Here is a 20,280-nt window from a genome sequence, read left to right on the forward strand (position 1 = left end):
TGATCGACACAATGTTGGGTCAACAATTTCTGACAGAAATACAGCATTTATACCTCATAGTCATTGTATTATTTCATACATAATGTACTGTCGAGCCAAAATGTGAATGAAAATGTTCACCCCTGGAAATTCCAAACATAGTGGTGGAAATAATGACTATTTTAGAAAATTGTTCTCCTAAAATTTGATTCATGTGCTTCCAAAGTTTCAGAAGCTCCCCTGCTCATTGGCACACTGATTGATCTCAACCCATTTTGATCTCAGACTCTTTCATCTAAGACTCTTTTCTTCCTCTTCCTCTGCCTCTCCACACCTCTTCACCTTGTGTTCACGTGACACCCCACCCCCTGCTCCTCTGCGTCTTTATTCGTTCTTCTTCCAGACGTTGCTCTGTGGCAGCCCGGTGGAAGCAGGCTGAATAATAGATGAATGGCACGGAGGGATAGCGTGCACCCTGTTGGGCATTAGCATTCAGCCGCACACACCTTGGCAGCACCATGTTAAACAATCAAGTGATTTTTGACACCACGTTACATTTTGTTCAGAGTGAATTGAAAGACTTTTACCTTTACTTTTAAGCTTTTTGTGGCTACTTTAAGTTTACTGTTCTGTTATGCGATGTGGACAAGCAGGTTTCATAGTGGTAATAGTAAACGGGGCCAAGGTTTAGTTTATCTTGCCGCTTAAAAGAAAATGTACATACCTGCATGCATATACAAACACACACAAACATGGTTGCTATCGACTGTCAACAGACTGGCAGGCTGCAGTGAAGTCTGGCACTTCTCATGCGTGCGTGTCCGTCTTTGTGTGTGTTGGTGTAATGGGCAGGGTGTCCAGGCAGATGGCAGATTAGATGATGGCATACTCGTCCAAACTGGGTTCCCTGCTCTCCCTCTCTGTTTTCTTTCTCCTCCATTTCTCTGCAGTGCCTTTGTCTTTGTCCTGATATACACCTCACGCTAGGCCGAGGAATCACCTCTTGTCATTGATAAGTGTTAAATATAAGCATCTGCGGTGCCTGCGACTCTCCACACCTCGAGGTCGGCTTTTGTTTCCAGACGAGGCTCGAGGAGCTCGCTGTGAAATTGGAGCGCAAGGCTAATTTTCTCCCTCACTGACACTCATGGCTGTCTGTCAATGTGGGTTTTTGATGCTTTGATAGTTAGTAACAGCCTCAAGGCATTTTTTTCTACACACAGTGGTACCAACAATACTGTGATGGGTGTATAGAATAACAAAGATTCACTTCTTCTTTTCTTTGCCTGTGATTATATTTTAAGGGAAAGAAGAAAGTCCTTCCATTACTGTCACATGTTAAAAGTGTGATAGTTTAAGTAATGTTTCAAAGGCTGTCATATAAATATATGATCCTTTGTCTCACTGTTTAAAGCATTTGCATTTTCGAACTAGGTGTCTATGGCGACTTTCCTGATAAAAAAAAAATTTGAGTGCATGATCTGTTTTCTATCACCCAGCAGTGGTGGGTAAGTTTACAAACAGACTTGCTCTTAGCTTTGCGTTGTGTTACTATGGCCAAACAAAGAAAGAAAGAAAAGGTTGATGACTACAGACAATGGAAAACAAGTGAAAGTGGGACACAAATGAACCTGCAGTTACTGCTTATTGTCATAGATACTGACAAAGAGAACTAAATGGGAAAACTCAGAGTTCAAGACCTTGACGAATATTAGCTAATTTTGACTTTTTTTCCTGTAATATACAGCCTGAACAATTAGTTGATTGACAGAAATGCTAAAAAGTTCCCTTGCTTCAACTTTTCAAATGTGAAGCTTTGCTGCTTTTCTTTCTCTTACGTGATGGAAAATAAATATTATAGTATATTTGATTGTTGGCTGGACAGAACAAGTAAATTGAGAACATTACCTTAGGCTCTGTGAGAAGATCAAGGGCATTTGTCACTTTTTGAAATTGTGTTTTTATGTAGAAAATAATCGGCAGGTTAATTGATAATGAAAAGAATAATTTGTTTCAGGCCCGGTTTTATTTTTAGTTTGTATGTAGCGCCAGAGAAAAAAATGCCACCACATTGTTTTGTTTCTTGGCAGTAAGGAACAGCCTGTATTTGCCATGAAGTCCGTTATGTAAAAGCTGGTGGCCAGCTCGTGGTATTAGCCCGCAGGTGGAATCAGCTTCTGTCTGCCAGGACTGCCACAAGTTAACTTCCACCGCTGCCTCCAGTACCGGGTGTGTGGCTGTAAACCGCCTAAGCCTTTCTTGTCTGCAGGAGATTAGCTTGTGTGAGAAGGATTAGGACTAGGGTGTGTTCTTGTGTGTGTGTGTAGCATATATGTGTTTGTGTGTGAGTGTGTTGTACAGTAGGTTGACGGTGTCTGGCAGTCAGTGTTGGCCTGTGAGGGGTGTGTAAATAATTCCCTGTTCTTTCTTACTATAGCCAAAGACCTCAGTATGCCCCCCCAGCTGCCCCCCTCCCACAGGCCTCACTTATTATGCTGAGCCCACAATTTTGATTGGCTTTCTTCACGTTTGTCTGATATCCTTTTTTTCTGACCCCCCTCCCTCTTTTCTTCACAGAATGAAGAATTGGATAAGAAGTACGCCGGCCTTTTGGAAAAGAAATGGACCTCAGTCATCAGATTACAAAAGAAGGTTTGTGGGGTGTTTTTCTCCTCAAAGAATGCTTGTGGGGATTGCAGTCTTGTGAATGGTTCATGACATTACTGCTGAATCCACTGTTGACACCGAAAAGAAGGAAGCAAGGAAAAAGCAAGCACTAATCCAACAATTAATACATACGAATCAGTTTAAAACACAGAAAACAAAGAAGTGTTGTTTTATGTATTTCCTTCCTGGTGTATTTATCTATACATGAGCATATTTTTTACAAAAAAAAACAAAACAATTTTAAGTAAGTTGGGACATTTTCTAAAATATGAATTAAACAAAAATGGGATAATTTGCTAATCTTTTTTTTTTTTTTTTTACATATTCAAATGAAAACTGGACATATGATATATTTTATGTTCAAACTGATAAACTTCTGTTTTGTCTAAATGAACACTTGGGCCTGTAACGATTGCTACATTTTGTTGGATGATATATTGACCCAGAAGAAATTGAAATAGTCAATATTAATCTAATCTTTTTTCTGTTAATTCGACTTGGGTGTTGCAGGCAAGTCTTTTCAGGAAAACCCTGCTGCTTTAATGATTAAACTGTTTTGTAAACAAACACAACAAAGCGGTCGATATCGTACGATATATGACATGACCTCGATGGCTTTCGCTTAGCGTGATAAGTCGACATTGTAATTGTTGTGACAGGCCCATGTACAAATTCTGAATTTGATGCATTCTGTTTTTATTTACGTCCGTCCCAACTTTTATGGAATCTGGATTGTAGAAGTATAACTTCCTGCCTCTGCACTGTTAACTTGTACCTGTACTCCCCGGGCAGGTGATGGAGCTTGAATCCAAACTGAATGAAGCGAAGGAGGAGATCACCCTCGGTGGGCCCGTAACTCAGAAGCGCGACCCCAAAGAGTGGATCCCACGCCCGCCAGAAAGGTACGCGCTGAGTGGTCACCGCAGTCCAGTCACCCGCGTCATCTTCCACCCGGTCTTCAGTGTCATGGTGTCTGCTTCCGAGGATGCAACAATAAAGGTCAGTGCTGCCGGGTGGTGGGAGTGAAGGTCTGACAATGGATTTGTTGCAGAGCTTGCCTTCAAATGGGGCTGCGGAACTAATATCCTTAATCTTTTTTTTAGTTGAAATGGTGTTTAAACTGTTTTTCAGGGTTTTCTAACCGTGTTCTGCAGTGTTGAAAGTAGGCAGGTTTTCCATATAAAAGCTGCTTCGGGTGTTTTTCACTGATTAGTCTATCGTCTTTGGTCTGAAGGTGTGCAAAGCAGTGAAACCGCTGCTGGAGGTTCCAGTTGAAACCTGTAGGGTTGTGTTCGTTGCTGCACATGATCAGATGACCCTAAATCTATTGAGCATTTAACAGTCTCCAAAGTCGAAGTAGATAAGAGAAACATGCATTACAACCATTGCAAGACTTTTGGCACAAACGTCCTCTTGTACTCAAGAATGAAAGGATTTGATTCTGGTGGTCAAAGGTCACTGTGACCTCACAAAATACATTTCTGGCCAAAATGAAAGAAGACATACATTAATTACAGCAAATTTCAACAAACATTTAATACTCTTAATGATGAAGTGATGACATTTTATATCCAATAAGGTCAACTTCACTGTTACATAATAATGTTCTGTAAAAATGTTATTCATTGTCATAACTCAGAACCAGAACTGGAGACTGTGACCATATTTCACATTTGGTCCGATTATGAATTTGTGACACTAATCTTGAAACTGTGGTGATTGTTTCGATCTTCTGTGTGGTTTGGTTGAAGATATAGTTTAGTGTTTGTAGCTACTTTGCAGCAACATCCACATTTAAAGCATTGTCTTCTGTTGTCTAAAAGTTTTTCTAGTTTTGTTGTTGCTTCAGGCTAATTTATAATGTTGTCAGCTGATTACTTGTCAGACGTTAATATATATATGATAAGACAGCTGATGTTAAACTGAGGTCACAGATGCTGCCATTTGTTGCAGAGCTGAATTTATCTTATTCATTAAGCAAAATCTAAGCTGGTGAGAAGAAGGATGTTGACGGTCAATCTCTCTGAAACCTCTGGTAGACTGATTTGAGTACAGGATGTATACATTAGTTGTGAAAACAGTGAGCAGGCAAGACAACCTGATCCCTTTCTTTCTTCTCTCAACAAAGAAAAACAATTTTCATTCTCCTTCATTAATTCAACATTTGTTGACATTTCTTTGAGGTAATATAAACAAAGCGCAGCAGTGCTGAATATCTAGTTGCTAAAGTAGCAACTGAACTACAAAAACATCTCTCAGCCAACACGTTGTCACAGGACACTTTCACTCATAAATTAAGCTTTACTGCCACACAACTCAAGGAACAATTGAAAAGTATATTATTAGTGTTAACAACAATAACATCCTCTTTTAAAGGAGGAAATATTTTTCAATTATCACCTAATATTGGCTAAGAGAAGGACGCCTTTGTGCCTCTGTGCAGAGCTACAGGGTCCGTACACAGTAAGCCATTATGTTTTTAAAGGTTATGAATGTGAATATGCTCCTTGAAAAATGCTATTTTCAACATAATCTGGTGCTTCATCTACACAGTCACTTATGTAAGTCAAACACCATCGTCATATTTGTTTGTTGTCTTCTGGTGTCTCATACCAGACTAAACTAGATAAATCCTTAATCCATTACTCTAGAAATGACCAAGCAATAAAAACATAGGTCATTAATCATGATGCAAAAATGCAATGAAAGTTAATATGAATCGATGGTAAAATAAAGTATCATTGCTGTAGACCGTGTGACGATAAAGACTTTGAGAGTCTGGGGATTTTTGGTAAATTGCTTGAAGAGGGCTTGAATTTTACTCTGAAAAAGCTGTAAGAACCCTGGAACTATTTCTACAAGCCATTACAAACCAAACCAGAAAATGCATTTCCCTTTCCAGCTCACACAGAAAGCACAGCTGTTGCTCTGTATGGGGGATATTTGAGTATGCTTATGTTTCCATTGAAGACGTTTGAAATCATTCTGTAAGTAGAGTATCATGTCTTTCCATTTCTCAGAAGCATATTTGCCTGCCTGGTATCAAAGACAAAGAGACTTCATAAAGATTTATCTTTTGTCTCATTTTGGAGTTTCCCCTGTTTGACTTTGAATATTGGCAAACGAAAAATAGAGACATACATTGCTGTGCAGTTCAAGGTGATTATAAGCACATCATCTGGCTTTAGAGACAGACCGCGGCGTGCTTCCTGCTTGCTTGTTTTCAGACGTCCTCCCCACATTACAATAATAGGATTCAGGTTTAAAATTGACTGAGTGGTCTTTTTCAATTTAGTGCCAGCTTGGTGGCAGCTCTTCCACACAGGCTTTGCTCACTCCGTCTAATGCTGCTCCTCTCTCCTCCTCCTCTTCCTTTCATCCATTACGCCTCTTAAGCATTACCTCGCCTGCTCTAGCTCTCCTTCCCAGACACGCCCTGATTACACAAGTGTCTCTTCCTCTCTGTCGTCTATGTATCCCTAGATTCCATATATAAACTCCATAGTCTGTCTCTGGGCTATTTTTGCAGCAGTAGCAGCTCTTCCTTGCCTCACTGCACAATGCCAATACTCTGAGCTGTTTGTTCTGTATATTTTATTCATGAGACAATGAGAGACACATGTACATCGCCTCAGCTACGCCCACACAGCAGGGATTCCTCTCTCTGTTTTGGCATCTTCTTCCTTTTTTCCGAACCCCACCCCTCCCTCTCACTGCTACCCTGCCTCCCAGCATCCTGCCCCATTTATCTTCCACTTAATGCATCAGCTGCCCCGTCATGACGACCCACCACCACCACCACCATCAGAGCTATCCATCCTGCAGGAGGCCCACATCTAAAATTCAACGCTGCTTTCTTGCACCTTCTTTCCTGGCTGCCTCAGCTCTCTGTGGCCTGGCCTGACTCCCCCTGTGTCCTACTTTTCTCCTCCTGAACAGCTCTGTTAAATTTTTAACTGAGGAGTAGTGCTCTTTACACGGGCTGAGAGGCTCATCGGTTTTCCATCTCCTGCCAGTGAGGCTGCACCGCCTGATAATCAGACTCGACTGCCATTTTGGTTCATTTTATACATTTGGCCTGACATTGTGGTCATGTTGGGCTTTTCTTGTTTGGAGGTTTTCATTTTGTTTTGCCCAAACCAGTCAAATGAGGTATCCATCTAGCTCATGTAAGTTTTGGACAATACAGAAACTGCAGTAGTTGGCACATCAAACTGGAATTAACTATTTACAAGTTCTCAATTGTGAGGATATGCTTTTTTCTTGTATGTGTTGAACAAACAATACTTTAAGTTTTGAACTCTAGGTTGGACAAAACAAGTGATTTGCCAACGCCACATTGGGCTTTAGGAAATTATGACTGTTCTTTGTGATTGTGGCCAATTAAAGTTGCAATTAAATCAATAAATCTTCAGTAATGATCATTTGTTTATGATGAAAACCAAAGTGGCAGTCACAGTCGTCACAGAAGTCGTTCTTGTGACTTGGTATGTTCATGAGCTTCATGTCATAATGTGTAAACAACATGGACACCGCAAAGAAGATGTGTTTTAACCATTCTGAGCAATAAAATAGAATACATTGACAGATAAGGTAAGCAATGAAATATGATACAGATAAACAGCTAGGTTAGCTTAGCCTAGCACTTCCAATTCTCACTAATTACCAGGTTGTTTCTAGTTTTTTTTTTAGATTAGAGTTATTTCTGAAAGTCGACAAACTGAACAGCTGTGTCCATCTCATCCACACTTGCATCAGAGCTAATCGGAGATGTGGGTACCGAGGTGTGTTTGTGTTGTTTCATTCTCTGTTCCTCATCCTCCCCCTCTTTTTCCTCGTCCTCTCTCCTCTGCTTACGTGGCAGATCTTTGCATGGCAAGATGTTACCTTGAGTTCAGCTCTAACCTTTCACAGTATGTAAATCAGCAGGTCCTGGGTGCAGCGCTGTGCTCGCTCACACATGTCAACCAGCATTCAGGTTAATTTAGACAAGGGCAACGTGCTTGGGTGTCAGCTTACTCATTGCTTACTTAATGAATGGCATATACAAAGAACGTCTTTGTATTATTGTTGAGTTTTGAACGCCAACGATGCAAGGCGTTTTCCCTGAAAGAATGTAAACTATTAATCATTAAATGGGGCATGTTTTCTGCTTTAATAATGCCCCGAAGGAGTGCCAGTATTAACTGCTAGTGGAGAGCATTGAGTTACAGGTAGTTATTGGATTATGTGTGCACACTCTAATGTGTGTAAACCTGGTGTACCTCCAAACACATTTACTGCGTTGATCTTCTCCAGGGTAACCCCCCTGCACTTTGTAACTCGCGGCCATCTGCACTGTCTGTAGCTTCCTCTGGGGGGGAGGCAGAAGGACTAGGGCGAAGGGGGAGGAGGCGGGGGTCTCCTGTCACCGTCTGCCCAAAATCCCCCACCCCAAGAGAGGAACCAAGGAGGGTTTATCCCTCAGTGACAAACCGTCTGTCTGCTTGAAAGCCTGAAACATAACAGCTCTCTCAGGCTAGAAACTGAGGTTTACTACTGTACGCTCCATGTTCTGTCTGTACTCCAACTGGCAGTACCACACTCAGCACAATAAACTGTCTCTGTTTTTATCAGGCCTAACTGTAACCCTAATCGGCATCCTGGCACATGCATCCCTGCCATGAGCAACGGCAATGCGTCACTGACTCTGGAATTCAATATACAAAGTGTGTGTGGAGTCTGCAAACTGAGGCCTGAATGAGCTCTTAGGCTGAATGACATTGCAGTAGGGTAATGTTGTCTTAGCATGTCTCAATTTTCAGGGTTGTAATATAGGGGTGGGCGATGTATCAAATGTATCCCATATATTTTAATATCATTTTATGTTCGATATGGCCAATAACCATATTGTTATAAACTGATCAACCATTCCCACCAGTTTAACGTCAGCCATTGTACAAGGTTCACGTCAATTAAAATGGAGGACGTCTCAGAGTAGGAAAGAGCACAGAATGATTCATTTCAGTCTTTATTCTGGACAATAGGGCAGATGTGCCACATAAGGATTGCTGCTTAAGGTAGCGGTACCACAAACACAGTTTAGCACAAAAAAGGTCAAACTGGAGAGCCACTCAAATAACATCAGGACATTCTGATGTGGAATCCAAAAGCCCTCTTAAATATCATATACAAGCTGTTTCCCTCTAAATTCAGAATAGTTCATAAGAATGATCACACTGGTTTGGTCATAAGCATCAAAGGATTAAAACAAACAGTTTTGTTATTTTAAATCAATTAAAAAATATATTGCAATATTTATCGTAGGAAAGCCTTAATAATTGATATTATTTTGAAGCAAAATCACCCAGGCCTGTTTTGATATGATGTCTCTGGACAGCCTGGTTCTCTCCTCTCAGCTTGTTTTGCTGCTAGACTGTTCACCCAAGAAGAGGTGACATGTGGCTACAAATTATGTGACATTTGGAGGCTTGGCTGGGGTGTGAAAATGAATTCAGTTTGAAATATATAGCATACATGTGTTTCCCAGTGATATACACACTAATATATTAGCTCTGCCTGTCAGCTGATGTAGAATCTGTTATCTTCTGCAGGTGTGGGACTATGAGACAGGAGACTTTGAACGCACACTGAAGGGCCACACAGATTCTGTGCAGGACATCTCTTTTGACCAGACCGGCAAACTGCTAGCATCCTGCTCTGCAGACATGACTATCAAGCTGTGGGATTTCCAAGGCTTTGAGTGCATCAGGACCATGCATGGTAAGAAGTTGACTTCTTTTAAAAAAACGTTTTGCATGACTACTTTTCAATGCTCAGTTAAGAATTTGCAGCCCGGCATCACAGCTGCTCCCATTTCTGTTACCTACTGTTTGTGAACATGCTCTGTTGTGGTTTCCACGTCATTGCATCATAAATGTAGCTTGTGACCGTGCGCGGGGCTCAGGTGGTGCAGATGAGGTTTGTTATCACATTCGATGCTGCTGATGAGCCTCAATCTGCTCCAGTTCACAGCAACCTATGCTGAGATTCACAACCACCTCTGACAAATGGACTCTTTAAGTCATTTTGTCTAATCCCCACCACAGCATGCTACTACAGGCACTTGGATCCAGCTCTTCTTATAATGCATCATTTAAATTGTGAAGAAGTAGGAGTTTTTTTGTAAGTTGAGGTGTGAAAACCTTGGCTGCTGAGCTGCAGTTATTAAGGTTTTATTAAATCAACTCTAACAACAATAACACAAATTGTTTCACAAAATCAGAGACAAATTATAACATGTCACATTGTCCCTGACCAAGGCAATATTTGCACAATCTTTCCTAAACAAAATGTCACTTAAAAACAGTGGAGTGTTGATTTTGTAGTTTAGTGTTGACATAGTGGGCGACTTAATTCGCTACATCTGCAGCAGCTGATGGGAAGTAAACCATAACAAAGACAGTGCATGTAAACTCTGTTCGGACATAATACGGAGAGGCCAACAATGGTCATATTTGCATCCGTAAAATTGTTATATATTTGCAGCCCCTGCTTTAAAAAGACTACGACAGGAATGACGGAAGATCTGCTGACGTCATAATGTGTTTTTTAGAAGTGGTTACACTCTGTTTAATAAGCTCTGCTACATTATTTTTCCTATTTGAGAAACTACGACACCATTGGTCTTGTCTTCACTGTCTTCTCCTTAATCACACCCCCCACTTTCACACTCCTAATTGCCAAGTAAATGATGGCAGCAGTCTACATGTTCCCTCAGCCCCAATGGTTTTAAGATTTTTTTCTTTTCCTTGTTGGAATTATGAGAAGGCCCCCCACCAATCAGCCAGCAGCCCAAACAATATGAAGCTTTTTGTTCTCCTCTTCATAAGTCTGCTATAAGTGCCCATTAACGTCTGACTGTGAAGCAGACATGAATGAATATCAGTGAAATAAATAACCCTACTTAGCAAACACACAATAAGCACTCTCACATTCTTACATTAATGCTTTAGTTGTAAATGCTGCAGTTTTGTTCAAGTGAGCAACAGATTTCTCCGTCTGCCAATCTCTTTTTGTTATAAAGGAGGGTGTGAGCTCCTGGCACACGTCCTCAAGCAGACGAGCTGCATTCACACTGTGCAGAAAAAACCCTGAAGTGCAGCGATCGCTGTCTAAAACCTTCTATTAAACTGAACACGCTGTCTGGTTTTGTTCCACTGCCCATCCATCCTTCTATCTTTTTTTACTCGCGTCTCCATTCACGCTCAATTCATCTACACTACTTTTTTTTCAGCCACTTTTTTTTTTTTTTACATCTTAAAAAAGGAAAAAAAGAACAGGCCAACTGGTGAAGTAGATTAGTGCCGATTTGGACAGCATCTTAATTATCCTCTTCAGCACCAGATAGCACTTTTCTGTGTAGCTGCCACCCATTATTGTAGCCTGATGGCATGTGTATGTACACACACACACACACACACACACACACACACACACACACACACACACACACATACACACACATACAGTTAAGCTGGCCTTTTAGAGTACACTTACTGTTGTCTTCATCTGTTTAGCAGCTTAAATATGGCCCAGCGTCGAGGTAATTAGGCATCTCTTATTCTCCGTGGAACAAAGTAAGCCCAGGCAAATTGGCTGCCTCGCTTGTCATCTAATTGGCTAATTGCGACCAAACCATTGTTTTTTGGCGCTGTTGGTGGCTGAAGGCGTGCATTTTGAATATGACATGATTTGTTTCTGGCTCTAACTGAGATGTTGTTTTTGTATTTTTGTTTTTGTTTTCCAGGACATGACCACAATGTTTCGTCTGTAGCCATCATGCCCAATGGAGATCACATCATTTCTGCCTCGAGGGACAAAACCATAAAATTGTGGGAAGTGGCTACTGGGTAGGCACCCTCTATAAACATCCTTAAAACTGTTGTCATGATGATTTGTTTGCTTGGTCACATCCACTCTTACAGCATGATGACTCCTTCTCTGTTTTCTGTGCCTCAGCTACTGTGTGAAGACCTTCACAGGCCACAGGGAGTGGGTCCGTATGGTGCGGCCCAACCAGGACGGCACACTGATTGCCAGCTGCTCCAACGACCAGACGGTGCGTGTGTGGGTCGTGGCCTCCAAAGAGTGCAAGGCTGAGCTGCGGGAGCACGAACACGTGGTGGAGTGCATCTCCTGGGCACCTGAGAGCGCCCACCCAACCATCCAGGAGGCCACAGGCTCTGAGGTAAAGGATCACCCAGAAATCTCTCTGTTTGCCTGAAACCCTGCAGACCCTAAGAGTTTCAAGGTATCCAAAGCCAAATCTCTACCAGCGCTGCAAAGGGATAATTGAGATTTTTTGAAGTGGTTTTGTATGAGGTACTTATCCGTAGTCAGTGTATTTCCTACAGTAGATGGCTCTCGACATGCCCTATTTTGGAGCAGCAGGCAGGAGGACCGGCAAATGTATTTTAGTAACCTCAGTATCAGTTTAAGTGTACACTACATTAAGATTATTTCACCACTAGACCTTGCTGTCAGACTGCCCTATTCAATGAAGAACTGAAGCCTTTATCTATGCTTGTTTCAAAGCCACCAGACTCCATTGACAAAAAAGGTAATTAAAAAAAGTATTAAAGGAGTTGCTGGTCTACCACTGCATCGATTGGTCAGTTTGCTTCACTTCCTTCCATGTAAACTTAAACTCACAACAATATTCTAAATATAGTGTACACTTAAACAGATATAGATTTTGTTAAGGTGGCTGTCAAAAGCAGTACATTGCTTAGATTCGGTACCTGTCCTGCTCTCTGCTTCTCCAAACTGGGGGCATGCTGACCTCCATCTAATGCAGGTACTACTCTGACTATGGATAAGTACCTCATACAACCACGTCAAACAGTCTGAACTATAAGTGTGCTAACTGGCCGTTCACTGATGAAATATTCGTGGGACTAGAAACATATTTTCCAGACACTGACCCAAACTAGACAATGACTTACAGGTCAAGTGATTGAGCAGTCAGACATTTGTTATTGAACAACTGTCACTGTGCATCCCTGAGTGAAGGCAGACCTAACCAGTAAACTAATGGTCATGTAATGAGTTCCCTTAGTGATGAGCACAGTTTTACTGACACTATCTCATGATGCAGAGTGTGTTCCTTCTCTACATGCGTAGCCATGTCTGTGAGTCTCATACGTCACGACTCAGAGTGACAGCCACGTGAACCGGACCAGTTTGAAATGAAGAGTGTGTGCTCGCATAATCTGGCTGCATATCAGCATGGCCTAGAGACAGCCCAGACTCCCTCCTCATGCCTTGTGATCTCAAGTGTGTCCAATTATAACCTTGTCAGATTAAAACAATATTTGCCCTTACAGCAGTTGTCCCAGTCTAACCTGTGTGCAGTGAACAACACTGTTCTGCTGCACAGAAAATGATTTTTGGTGTTTTGTTTTTCAACCGAAGTCAAAGATGCACAAAACACCCGCAGGTATTTTATTTGGCATGTTCTGCTGCTCTCAATGTTCTAGTTCAGCGACTGCCTGATTTCTTTTTTTTTCATTAATGCCTCAGTGACATAAAACAAATAGTGAAGTGTTTAAATAAGACAAAAGCTGAAAAAGTAAAATACAGGTTAACCAAGTCAGTCACCAAAATTTTAAAAACAAATTTAAAATTATCATTATCTAAAATCAGTGTCTCATGTAAGGATATGTTTGGTAGGTAGATAGGGAAAGCTGGCTTTGTGAATATAATATTTGCGCCAAAAGACAGGGCCATTTTATCAAATAATGATAAACATAACTTAAATACATAAATACTGTTTAGATCCTTTTATATCAAAACATTTTAACAGACCAAAGCGTTAAAAACACAAACGGGATGACATGCAGCAAAAAGCCCCAAAGTCAGAATCGAACCTCAGGCTTTAACCATGGGGCGTATGCTCTACCAGGTGAACTACAGGTTGCCCCAACTCAGGTTATAATCTTTAGATGCACCTGTTAGCATGTTTGAACATGATCAGACATGTAGTCATTTGTAAATTAATTTGAAATGTGTTTATGTCAGTGAAATTGCCTGAAAAGTCATTTGGTTTAAGGCCAGCATTTGTATTAATTATGCTCCATTGTTGTTCTGTTATTTTTTTTTATTTTTCCCTCTATGTTCTCAACCAGACCAAGAAGAGTGGTAAAGCTGGTCCGTTCCTGCTGTCTGGCTCCAGAGACAAAACCATCAAGATGTGGGATGTTAGCATTGGCATGTGCCTTATGACACTGGTGAGCAACATCTTAGGCCAAACCTTTTTATTATTTGTATATATATTTGAATATTTCAGTTAAATGTTTATATTGGGAACATTTTTTATCCTTGAGTGAAATGAGTTTATTTGCAACTGGTGTCTTTAGCATTGTCTGTTTGTCTCGCAGGTTGGCCATGACAACTGGGTGCGTGGCATCCTCTTCCACCCTGGAGGGAAGTTTATTGTGACCTGTGCGGATGATAAGACCTTACGGATCTGGGACTACAAGAACAAACGCTGCATGAAAACCCTGTGTGCCCACGAACACTTTGTTACCTCTCTGGGTAAGCAGAAAAAAAAAAGAAGCCTCCACCTTGTTCTTGTTTGACCAGTCAGTCTCCTGAGGTGCAGCAGGAACCTCTTTATTCCATGTTCATTGGACAGTGGAGCTGGTTTCACAAATATCTGCTCTAGCCAAAGGTTAAATAATTATAGAGAAGCCCGGTGACTCCACCGGCAGTGTGTTGAGCGTCCTGAGGGTTGCTGGCAGCTGGGGTTTAAGAGGTAGACAAGCGCTCCAGGATTTTCCCGCCTCCCCCTCCTCGTATCTGCAGCTTTTCAGCAGATCAAGGCTCGGTAACTCTCTTGAGGAGCTCTTCAGCCAACTTTTTCCTTGGCAAGCTGTTTGAAACCCAGTCCTCTTAAATCCTACTTCAACCAAAGAGGATATCGCTGTGAGCTATTGATGTGATGAATTCTGGAGCGGTGTGGAAAAAACAAAGTACCTTTGAAGTATTATTTTCCCCGTTCCCTAAAAGGCATTGTCCTGTCTGTATGCACAACATAATACCAAGTGCTTTTCCCCAAAGGTGTTTTTAAAATGGCCCCATAACCACAGTGAATTGCTAGTTCACTTCATTATTCATTGACCAATCAGTAGTGAGTGTTGTATCGATGCTACCGTCAACGCTTTCAGGGGTCAAACCAGCAATGCTGCAGTAACGGTATCAGTGTCTTGGCCAACCAGAGACTCTCAATAAATCGACTTGCACCTGTAAAGCTGCAGCGCTCTCATCCACACCTCTCTCTATTTTTGTTTGGTTTCCATTTTTAATTAATGCAGCTATTTTTTCTGGCTCCTGCACTGGAAGATGATGTCCTCATTTTGAGTCATCCGTACAAAGCTCTGATTGGTAATTTGTTCTTAATCCCAGGAAGAGTAGTTCTTACTGTGGTTATAACTACATTTTAAAAAGCCCCTTTCACACATGAACTGCAACCCTGAACTTATCTAGACATCATGTCCTAATCAGTTGGACCAGGCTTTAAATGTACGGTACCCTATTGGCTCCCTAGTACAAAGTCTGTGTAATGTCAGATTGAGCCCATGTGTGATTAGAGCTGGTCATTGTCTGAAGATTTCACAGTAAGTGAGTCTGTGTTTTGATGACGGGTTTATCATGAGGCTGGTGCGAAACTGGAAGAAAACAAACCTCAAAGGGTGAAGAAGATTAACCAAAACATCTAACTGGAAAAATTACAAGAGTTTGGAAAACGCATTGTGATTTAAAGCCTGTCTCAGTCTCCGTGTCCTCAGTCAGGATAATTGTCCTAAAAAAATGTTCAAGTTGGCAGTTTGCGGTTCGGTCTGGTGGCTCATTGACACATATTTTTGCAGATTGGCTCTCAAAACGGGTGGTGAGTGCATATTAACCCTGTCCAACACATCACTCATAGGGAGGAAAAGTAGCCCTTAGGAAAAATGGCCAAAAAGTATATTAACAACAACAATATCAACAGCCGTTTTACTGTGGACATCATGACATGCCAATTTAGTGGAAATTGCCCAACGCTATTACAAACTCAGCCACAACGGCATTTGGTTTTTTGATGTGTCGCTATTATGTTTATTTACGGTTCATGGCAAAAATAAACATAGTTGGTATCTACAACGGTGTGAATAATGCAAATAAACAAAATCCCCACATGGTCCAGCGGTCAGTTGGCTTTGCATGTGATGTGAACACACCTTTTACACCGCTCTCTCTGAGGTTCATTCTGTTGTATTATTGTGATTGAAAATAAATTTTTGTCTCTTTTGTTTTGTTCTGACAATCTTTTGTTTCTCCCACAGATTTCCACAAGAATGCTCCCTACGTGGTCACTGGAAGCGTAGATCAAACAGTAAAAGTGTGGGAGTGCCGCTGATTTGGACCTTGGAGGATTGGACCATCACCCCCAATTACCCAGGCGCTCCTCTGGATCCCACCTCCCCTCCTGCCACCCCACCTCCCCCCTGTCATCCCACCTCCCCCCTCTCCCCTCACCTAACCTAAACCTCACCCGCACATCATCTCCTCCGGCTGCACTTACCACCATGGTTATTTACCCATTGCGCTCTCTGGTCCAATAACTATTGTCCTTCTATGTAAATTATTCCTGGATGTAGATCGAGCTATTAAATGTTACACAAAAAAGTATTCTTGCATGGTAATCCAAAATTGTATACTGTAAATTTACATAACGTCTAGAAGTACCATAGGTTTACCACGGGGCTGGCCGTCTGTCACACAGCCTTACCGACCAACCGAAGGCAGATGTTTTTGACTGGGTGTAAAATGTAGGGCACTAAAAACCGATAATTTAAGAAATGACAGTGTCTTTATGTGTAAGATTTATTTTTGTCTATTTTTTTATTTAGGATTTTTTTTTTCTTTTCTTTCTGTTATTTCTCTCCTTCACTGTCGTAGTCTGTTGGTGCCTAGCATTGGTGAAATGTTCGAGAGACGAGGCTGGAAAAGCATATATGATGCGATAAGATAACGATTGTCTGTGGGGCTTTGTTATTGAAATAATCTGTAGCTTTATAACATCACTTCTCAAGTGTGCATACCATTTCTCTTCATGTGGAACTAGGTAATATTTTAATGGCTGTATATACGAATGTTTCAAACTGTTGTCCTTGGACCTCGGGGGCTTAAAAACAGCTTTGTACTCTTGTCATGGTGGCACATGAACCACTGCTAGGCTTTAGATAAATTATCCCATTAAATGAATCTGCAGCGAAGAAAAAGAAGTTGAAATGTATAAAAGCGGCTTTGTGCAGTGAGTTCTTCACGAGAAGCCCGACGTAGAGAGTAAGTTTGTTTGGCTTCTGCCGTCAGTGAGCGCCCTGGGTCACGGTATCACCTGAGCAGAGTTCAGGGATTACACCTGATTAATCTCTCTCATTTGATGTGCGTCTCCCTTCAGGAGACTATTTCCGGTGACCTTGCACGTGAGACTTCTGTTGAACCGAAACCTCTGTCCACTTTTAGTCCCCCGGACTATTGAAGTCCTGGCAGGGGTCAGTGTACCATAGGAATTATGTGAAGTCAGAAGATGCTCCGTTGTCCCATGGCGCGTCTGAACGCTACAAACAGAAGCCTTGTGTAAAATAAATCCGCTAAAGAGAAAAAAATAAAGGCATGATGAGGAGTCAAAGTGAGCCCCCTGGGTTTGATATCTGGGATGTGCAAAGATCTCCAATTTCTGAGGGGTGAAATATATGTTCTGCATAATAAAAAAAAAAATGGTTTTGAGTAAAAAAAAAAAAAAAAAAAAAGTTTTCTGTGAAAATATGAAATGTAAATTTAGCTTGTTATTAAGAGATTTGGCAATTTTGTATTATCGCACTAAAGGATGAACTGGATGGGAATTTAGGGTTAGTGAGGAAATGCTAGCAGCAGACATGCTAAGTGATTTGTGGATGCTGTTTAGTCTGTAGAGGAGTCTGATGCTGAGGTGTTTGTTGTAAAGAGCTCCTCACTGTAAGAAGAGGAGCTCCTGGATCAGATATGGAGCAGAACGCTTAAAGCCTGAGCAGCAGCGAGGATCTCTACAGACAAACCCCACAGACCGACTCACACGTATGCAAACTGAGTGGCTTTCCTCAAATGTTCAGCTTTTGATCTCTGCGGAGCCGTAGCTGAACGACTGGAAGTCAACTGTAAACCAGTCCACGCTGTAGAAACCATTCCACTCCGCCCGGAGGACAAAACAATGAAACATCTTGCTTCTAACTGTAGCTGACAAGGTGATTCATTAATCTTGCACATCCCTGTTTTCACTAAATCTTTGGTCCTTTAATGGCGATCAAAGACGACATTAAAATCTAATGATGTTGATAAATGCATAAACCTATAATTTCTGATTAGCCTTTTCATTCCAATGCAGTTCTTGGCTAATAAAGAATTCCACTGCTTAACTTGATCTTCTTATCTTCGCTTTCTTGCCACATTTTCCTCTTCCTGTGTGTACTGGATGTGGTGATCTGCTGCTCAAGCTCCTGCTAGTGGCTACTGTGAGCCTAATGTGACCTGTTGATGTAGCACTGCTGCATGTGAACCTGCACCAGAGGCAGAGCTGTCGGAACAATGCGATTATAAAAGTACTGGATCCTATCAGAGGCAAATTGTGTCCTGTGCTGCTCTCGCTGAGCGTCAACTGGATGAGAATATATCGATACCACACAAATGTACTGTAAATATGAAGCCTGTTAGTGTAGCTCAGCATAACAGCCCCACTTCTTCTCAAAAGCCCTGTTTATAAAATACCTTCAACTTTATATCATCTCTTTTCAGTCTCTCTGAATCAGCCTTCCAACATCATTAAAACTCACAATTAACATATCTTGTTGGTTTAAACTTTGCAGAAACCAACTTATAAAAACAACAATATGCTATTTTATTAGGGGTTTGTGTCTGACTGTAACTTGCTGGAATCTCCACTGGTAGTAACAGAAGTTAATTTCTAATATTCATAAAGATACTCTTTTAATGCACCTTTTGAAGAGTTCAGAATATCAAAATATGACAATATGTCTAGAAGGGAAATGATGAATATGGGTCATACTTTTAGAAACTTTAAAGAAGTTTCCCAATAAAAAAAAAACACTTGCTGGCTGACATGTGTTTCAATACCCATGCTACCAGACTATGGTATGCCAGAAAAAGACTTTGTATGTCCCCATAATGAGTATTTCACATGCCGTATGTCAAATAATACCAGGATGTTTTACTCCATCAGGTCGCATTTTGCAAGCCAGCATGCTTTTCTGGCTTTACTTACAAACAATCCTCCACCTTTACTGCATGCAACAGTATGAACTAAAAGTTTGCGGTTTGGAAAGCAGCACATGTGACTATTTCTTGACTGGTAGTGTCCTGGGCTCCCTCTGGTTCAAAGCTAAGCTAACCTGCAGCTTCATATTTATCATACAAACATAAAACCCTTATTCTCAGCAGGAAAGTGGATACACTTATTTCCACGAAACAGACTATTCCTCTCACGTCGCTGCGTCCTTGGTCAGTGATGAGTTCAGACAGCTCTGTTCATTGGTTGTAGAAAAGGCTGGTTTTGTTGTGTGTGATGCTATTTGAAGGAGGTTTGCCTCCTCTTCTGTAAATGCAATGGGATTGTGGCAGACTAGGATGTCCCAAAGGAGAAACCCTCTCTTTCAGGGAATATAACTCATGTCTCCCTCTGGTGTGTGCCCCCTTACAAAGGTCTTATTTTTTCTACACGCTGTGCTCTCTGTCCCGACTTCTGAGGCAAAGACTTTGGGTGGAGAATCAGCTTATTTTGTAGTTCAATTTGGCATGACGAATGAAGATGCCAATGTGTTAAATGTTCTAGCTGAAGCCAAAAATGGAGACATTTGTCAGTACAATCTGGTTTAGCTTGAGAAATCAGCCTCCTTTTTGTTGTTGATAGACGCTAGTCTCCTCAGGATCACGCTATGACATGCCAGACCATTAAATGTAAAGTAAAAACGAATTCCCTTCCTTGGTTTTACTCAAGGAAGGTGGTTAATCAAAGGTCAGGACGATGTGTGTTCTGTTTCTTTTCTAAGAATCGGTGGAAAAAGCTACAACACAGCTGCTGGTGTTGTGGGCAAGTGTGTGCCCTGATGAAGGAAATCCCCTTTTGCCATTCGCAGGTCTCAAGCAATCCCTGTTCTGCTCTGGTCTGGTGTGTGAAGGGACCGACAGACACGCTTTGACTGTCTGTGGGTCGTTTCCTCAGTCCTCAAGTCCACCTGTCCTCTGTAAGCTGCCTGTGAACCACATCGAGAGCTTCAGACTGCACAACAAGCTCCTACAGGAGAGCTCGTGATGTTTTCGCCACTAAGGTCTCACTCTTCACTCAGCAAACTGTTAACAATATACCTGGATGTCATTATTGTTTGCGATATAATAAAAGAAAAAAATCTGCATCTGTGTGGTCTTTATTTGTTTGGAGCTGTTTGAGGTGGAGTGTATTTTTAAGAGAGTATATTTATTTATATTTGGACAAAGTTGAATTTCAATTTCACAACAGTGACTCACAGTCCATTTGAAATGTGGTCAATAAAATTATGA

At 41.4% G+C, this 20,280-nt stretch overlaps 1 protein-coding gene across 2 annotated transcripts in view; it reads left to right on the forward strand.

Annotated features, from left to right (window-relative positions):
- Positions 1-20,133, forward strand: part of LOC131969685 (lissencephaly-1 homolog) — a 40,018-nt gene extending 19,885 nt beyond the window's left edge. For both annotated transcript variants that reach the window (XM_059330819.1, XM_059330820.1), the window contains exons 4-11: positions 2,557-2,631; positions 3,439-3,645; positions 9,240-9,408; positions 11,435-11,537; positions 11,647-11,875; positions 13,815-13,916; positions 14,067-14,223; positions 16,014-20,133. In XM_059330819.1, the coding sequence (XP_059186802.1) occupies positions 2,557-2,631; positions 3,439-3,645; positions 9,240-9,408; positions 11,435-11,537; positions 11,647-11,875; positions 13,815-13,916; positions 14,067-14,223; positions 16,014-16,087 (1,116 nt within the window). In that variant the 3' untranslated portion in view covers positions 16,088-20,133. The remainder of the gene's footprint in view (positions 1-2,556; positions 2,632-3,438; positions 3,646-9,239; positions 9,409-11,434; positions 11,538-11,646; positions 11,876-13,814; positions 13,917-14,066; positions 14,224-16,013) is intronic.
- Positions 20,134-20,280: the final 147 nt, after the last annotated feature.

Source organism: Centropristis striata, chromosome 4 (genome assembly GCF_030273125.1).
Source record: "Centropristis striata isolate RG_2023a ecotype Rhode Island chromosome 4, C.striata_1.0, whole genome shotgun sequence".
Taxonomy (NCBI): domain Eukaryota; kingdom Metazoa; phylum Chordata; class Actinopteri; order Perciformes; family Serranidae; genus Centropristis; species Centropristis striata.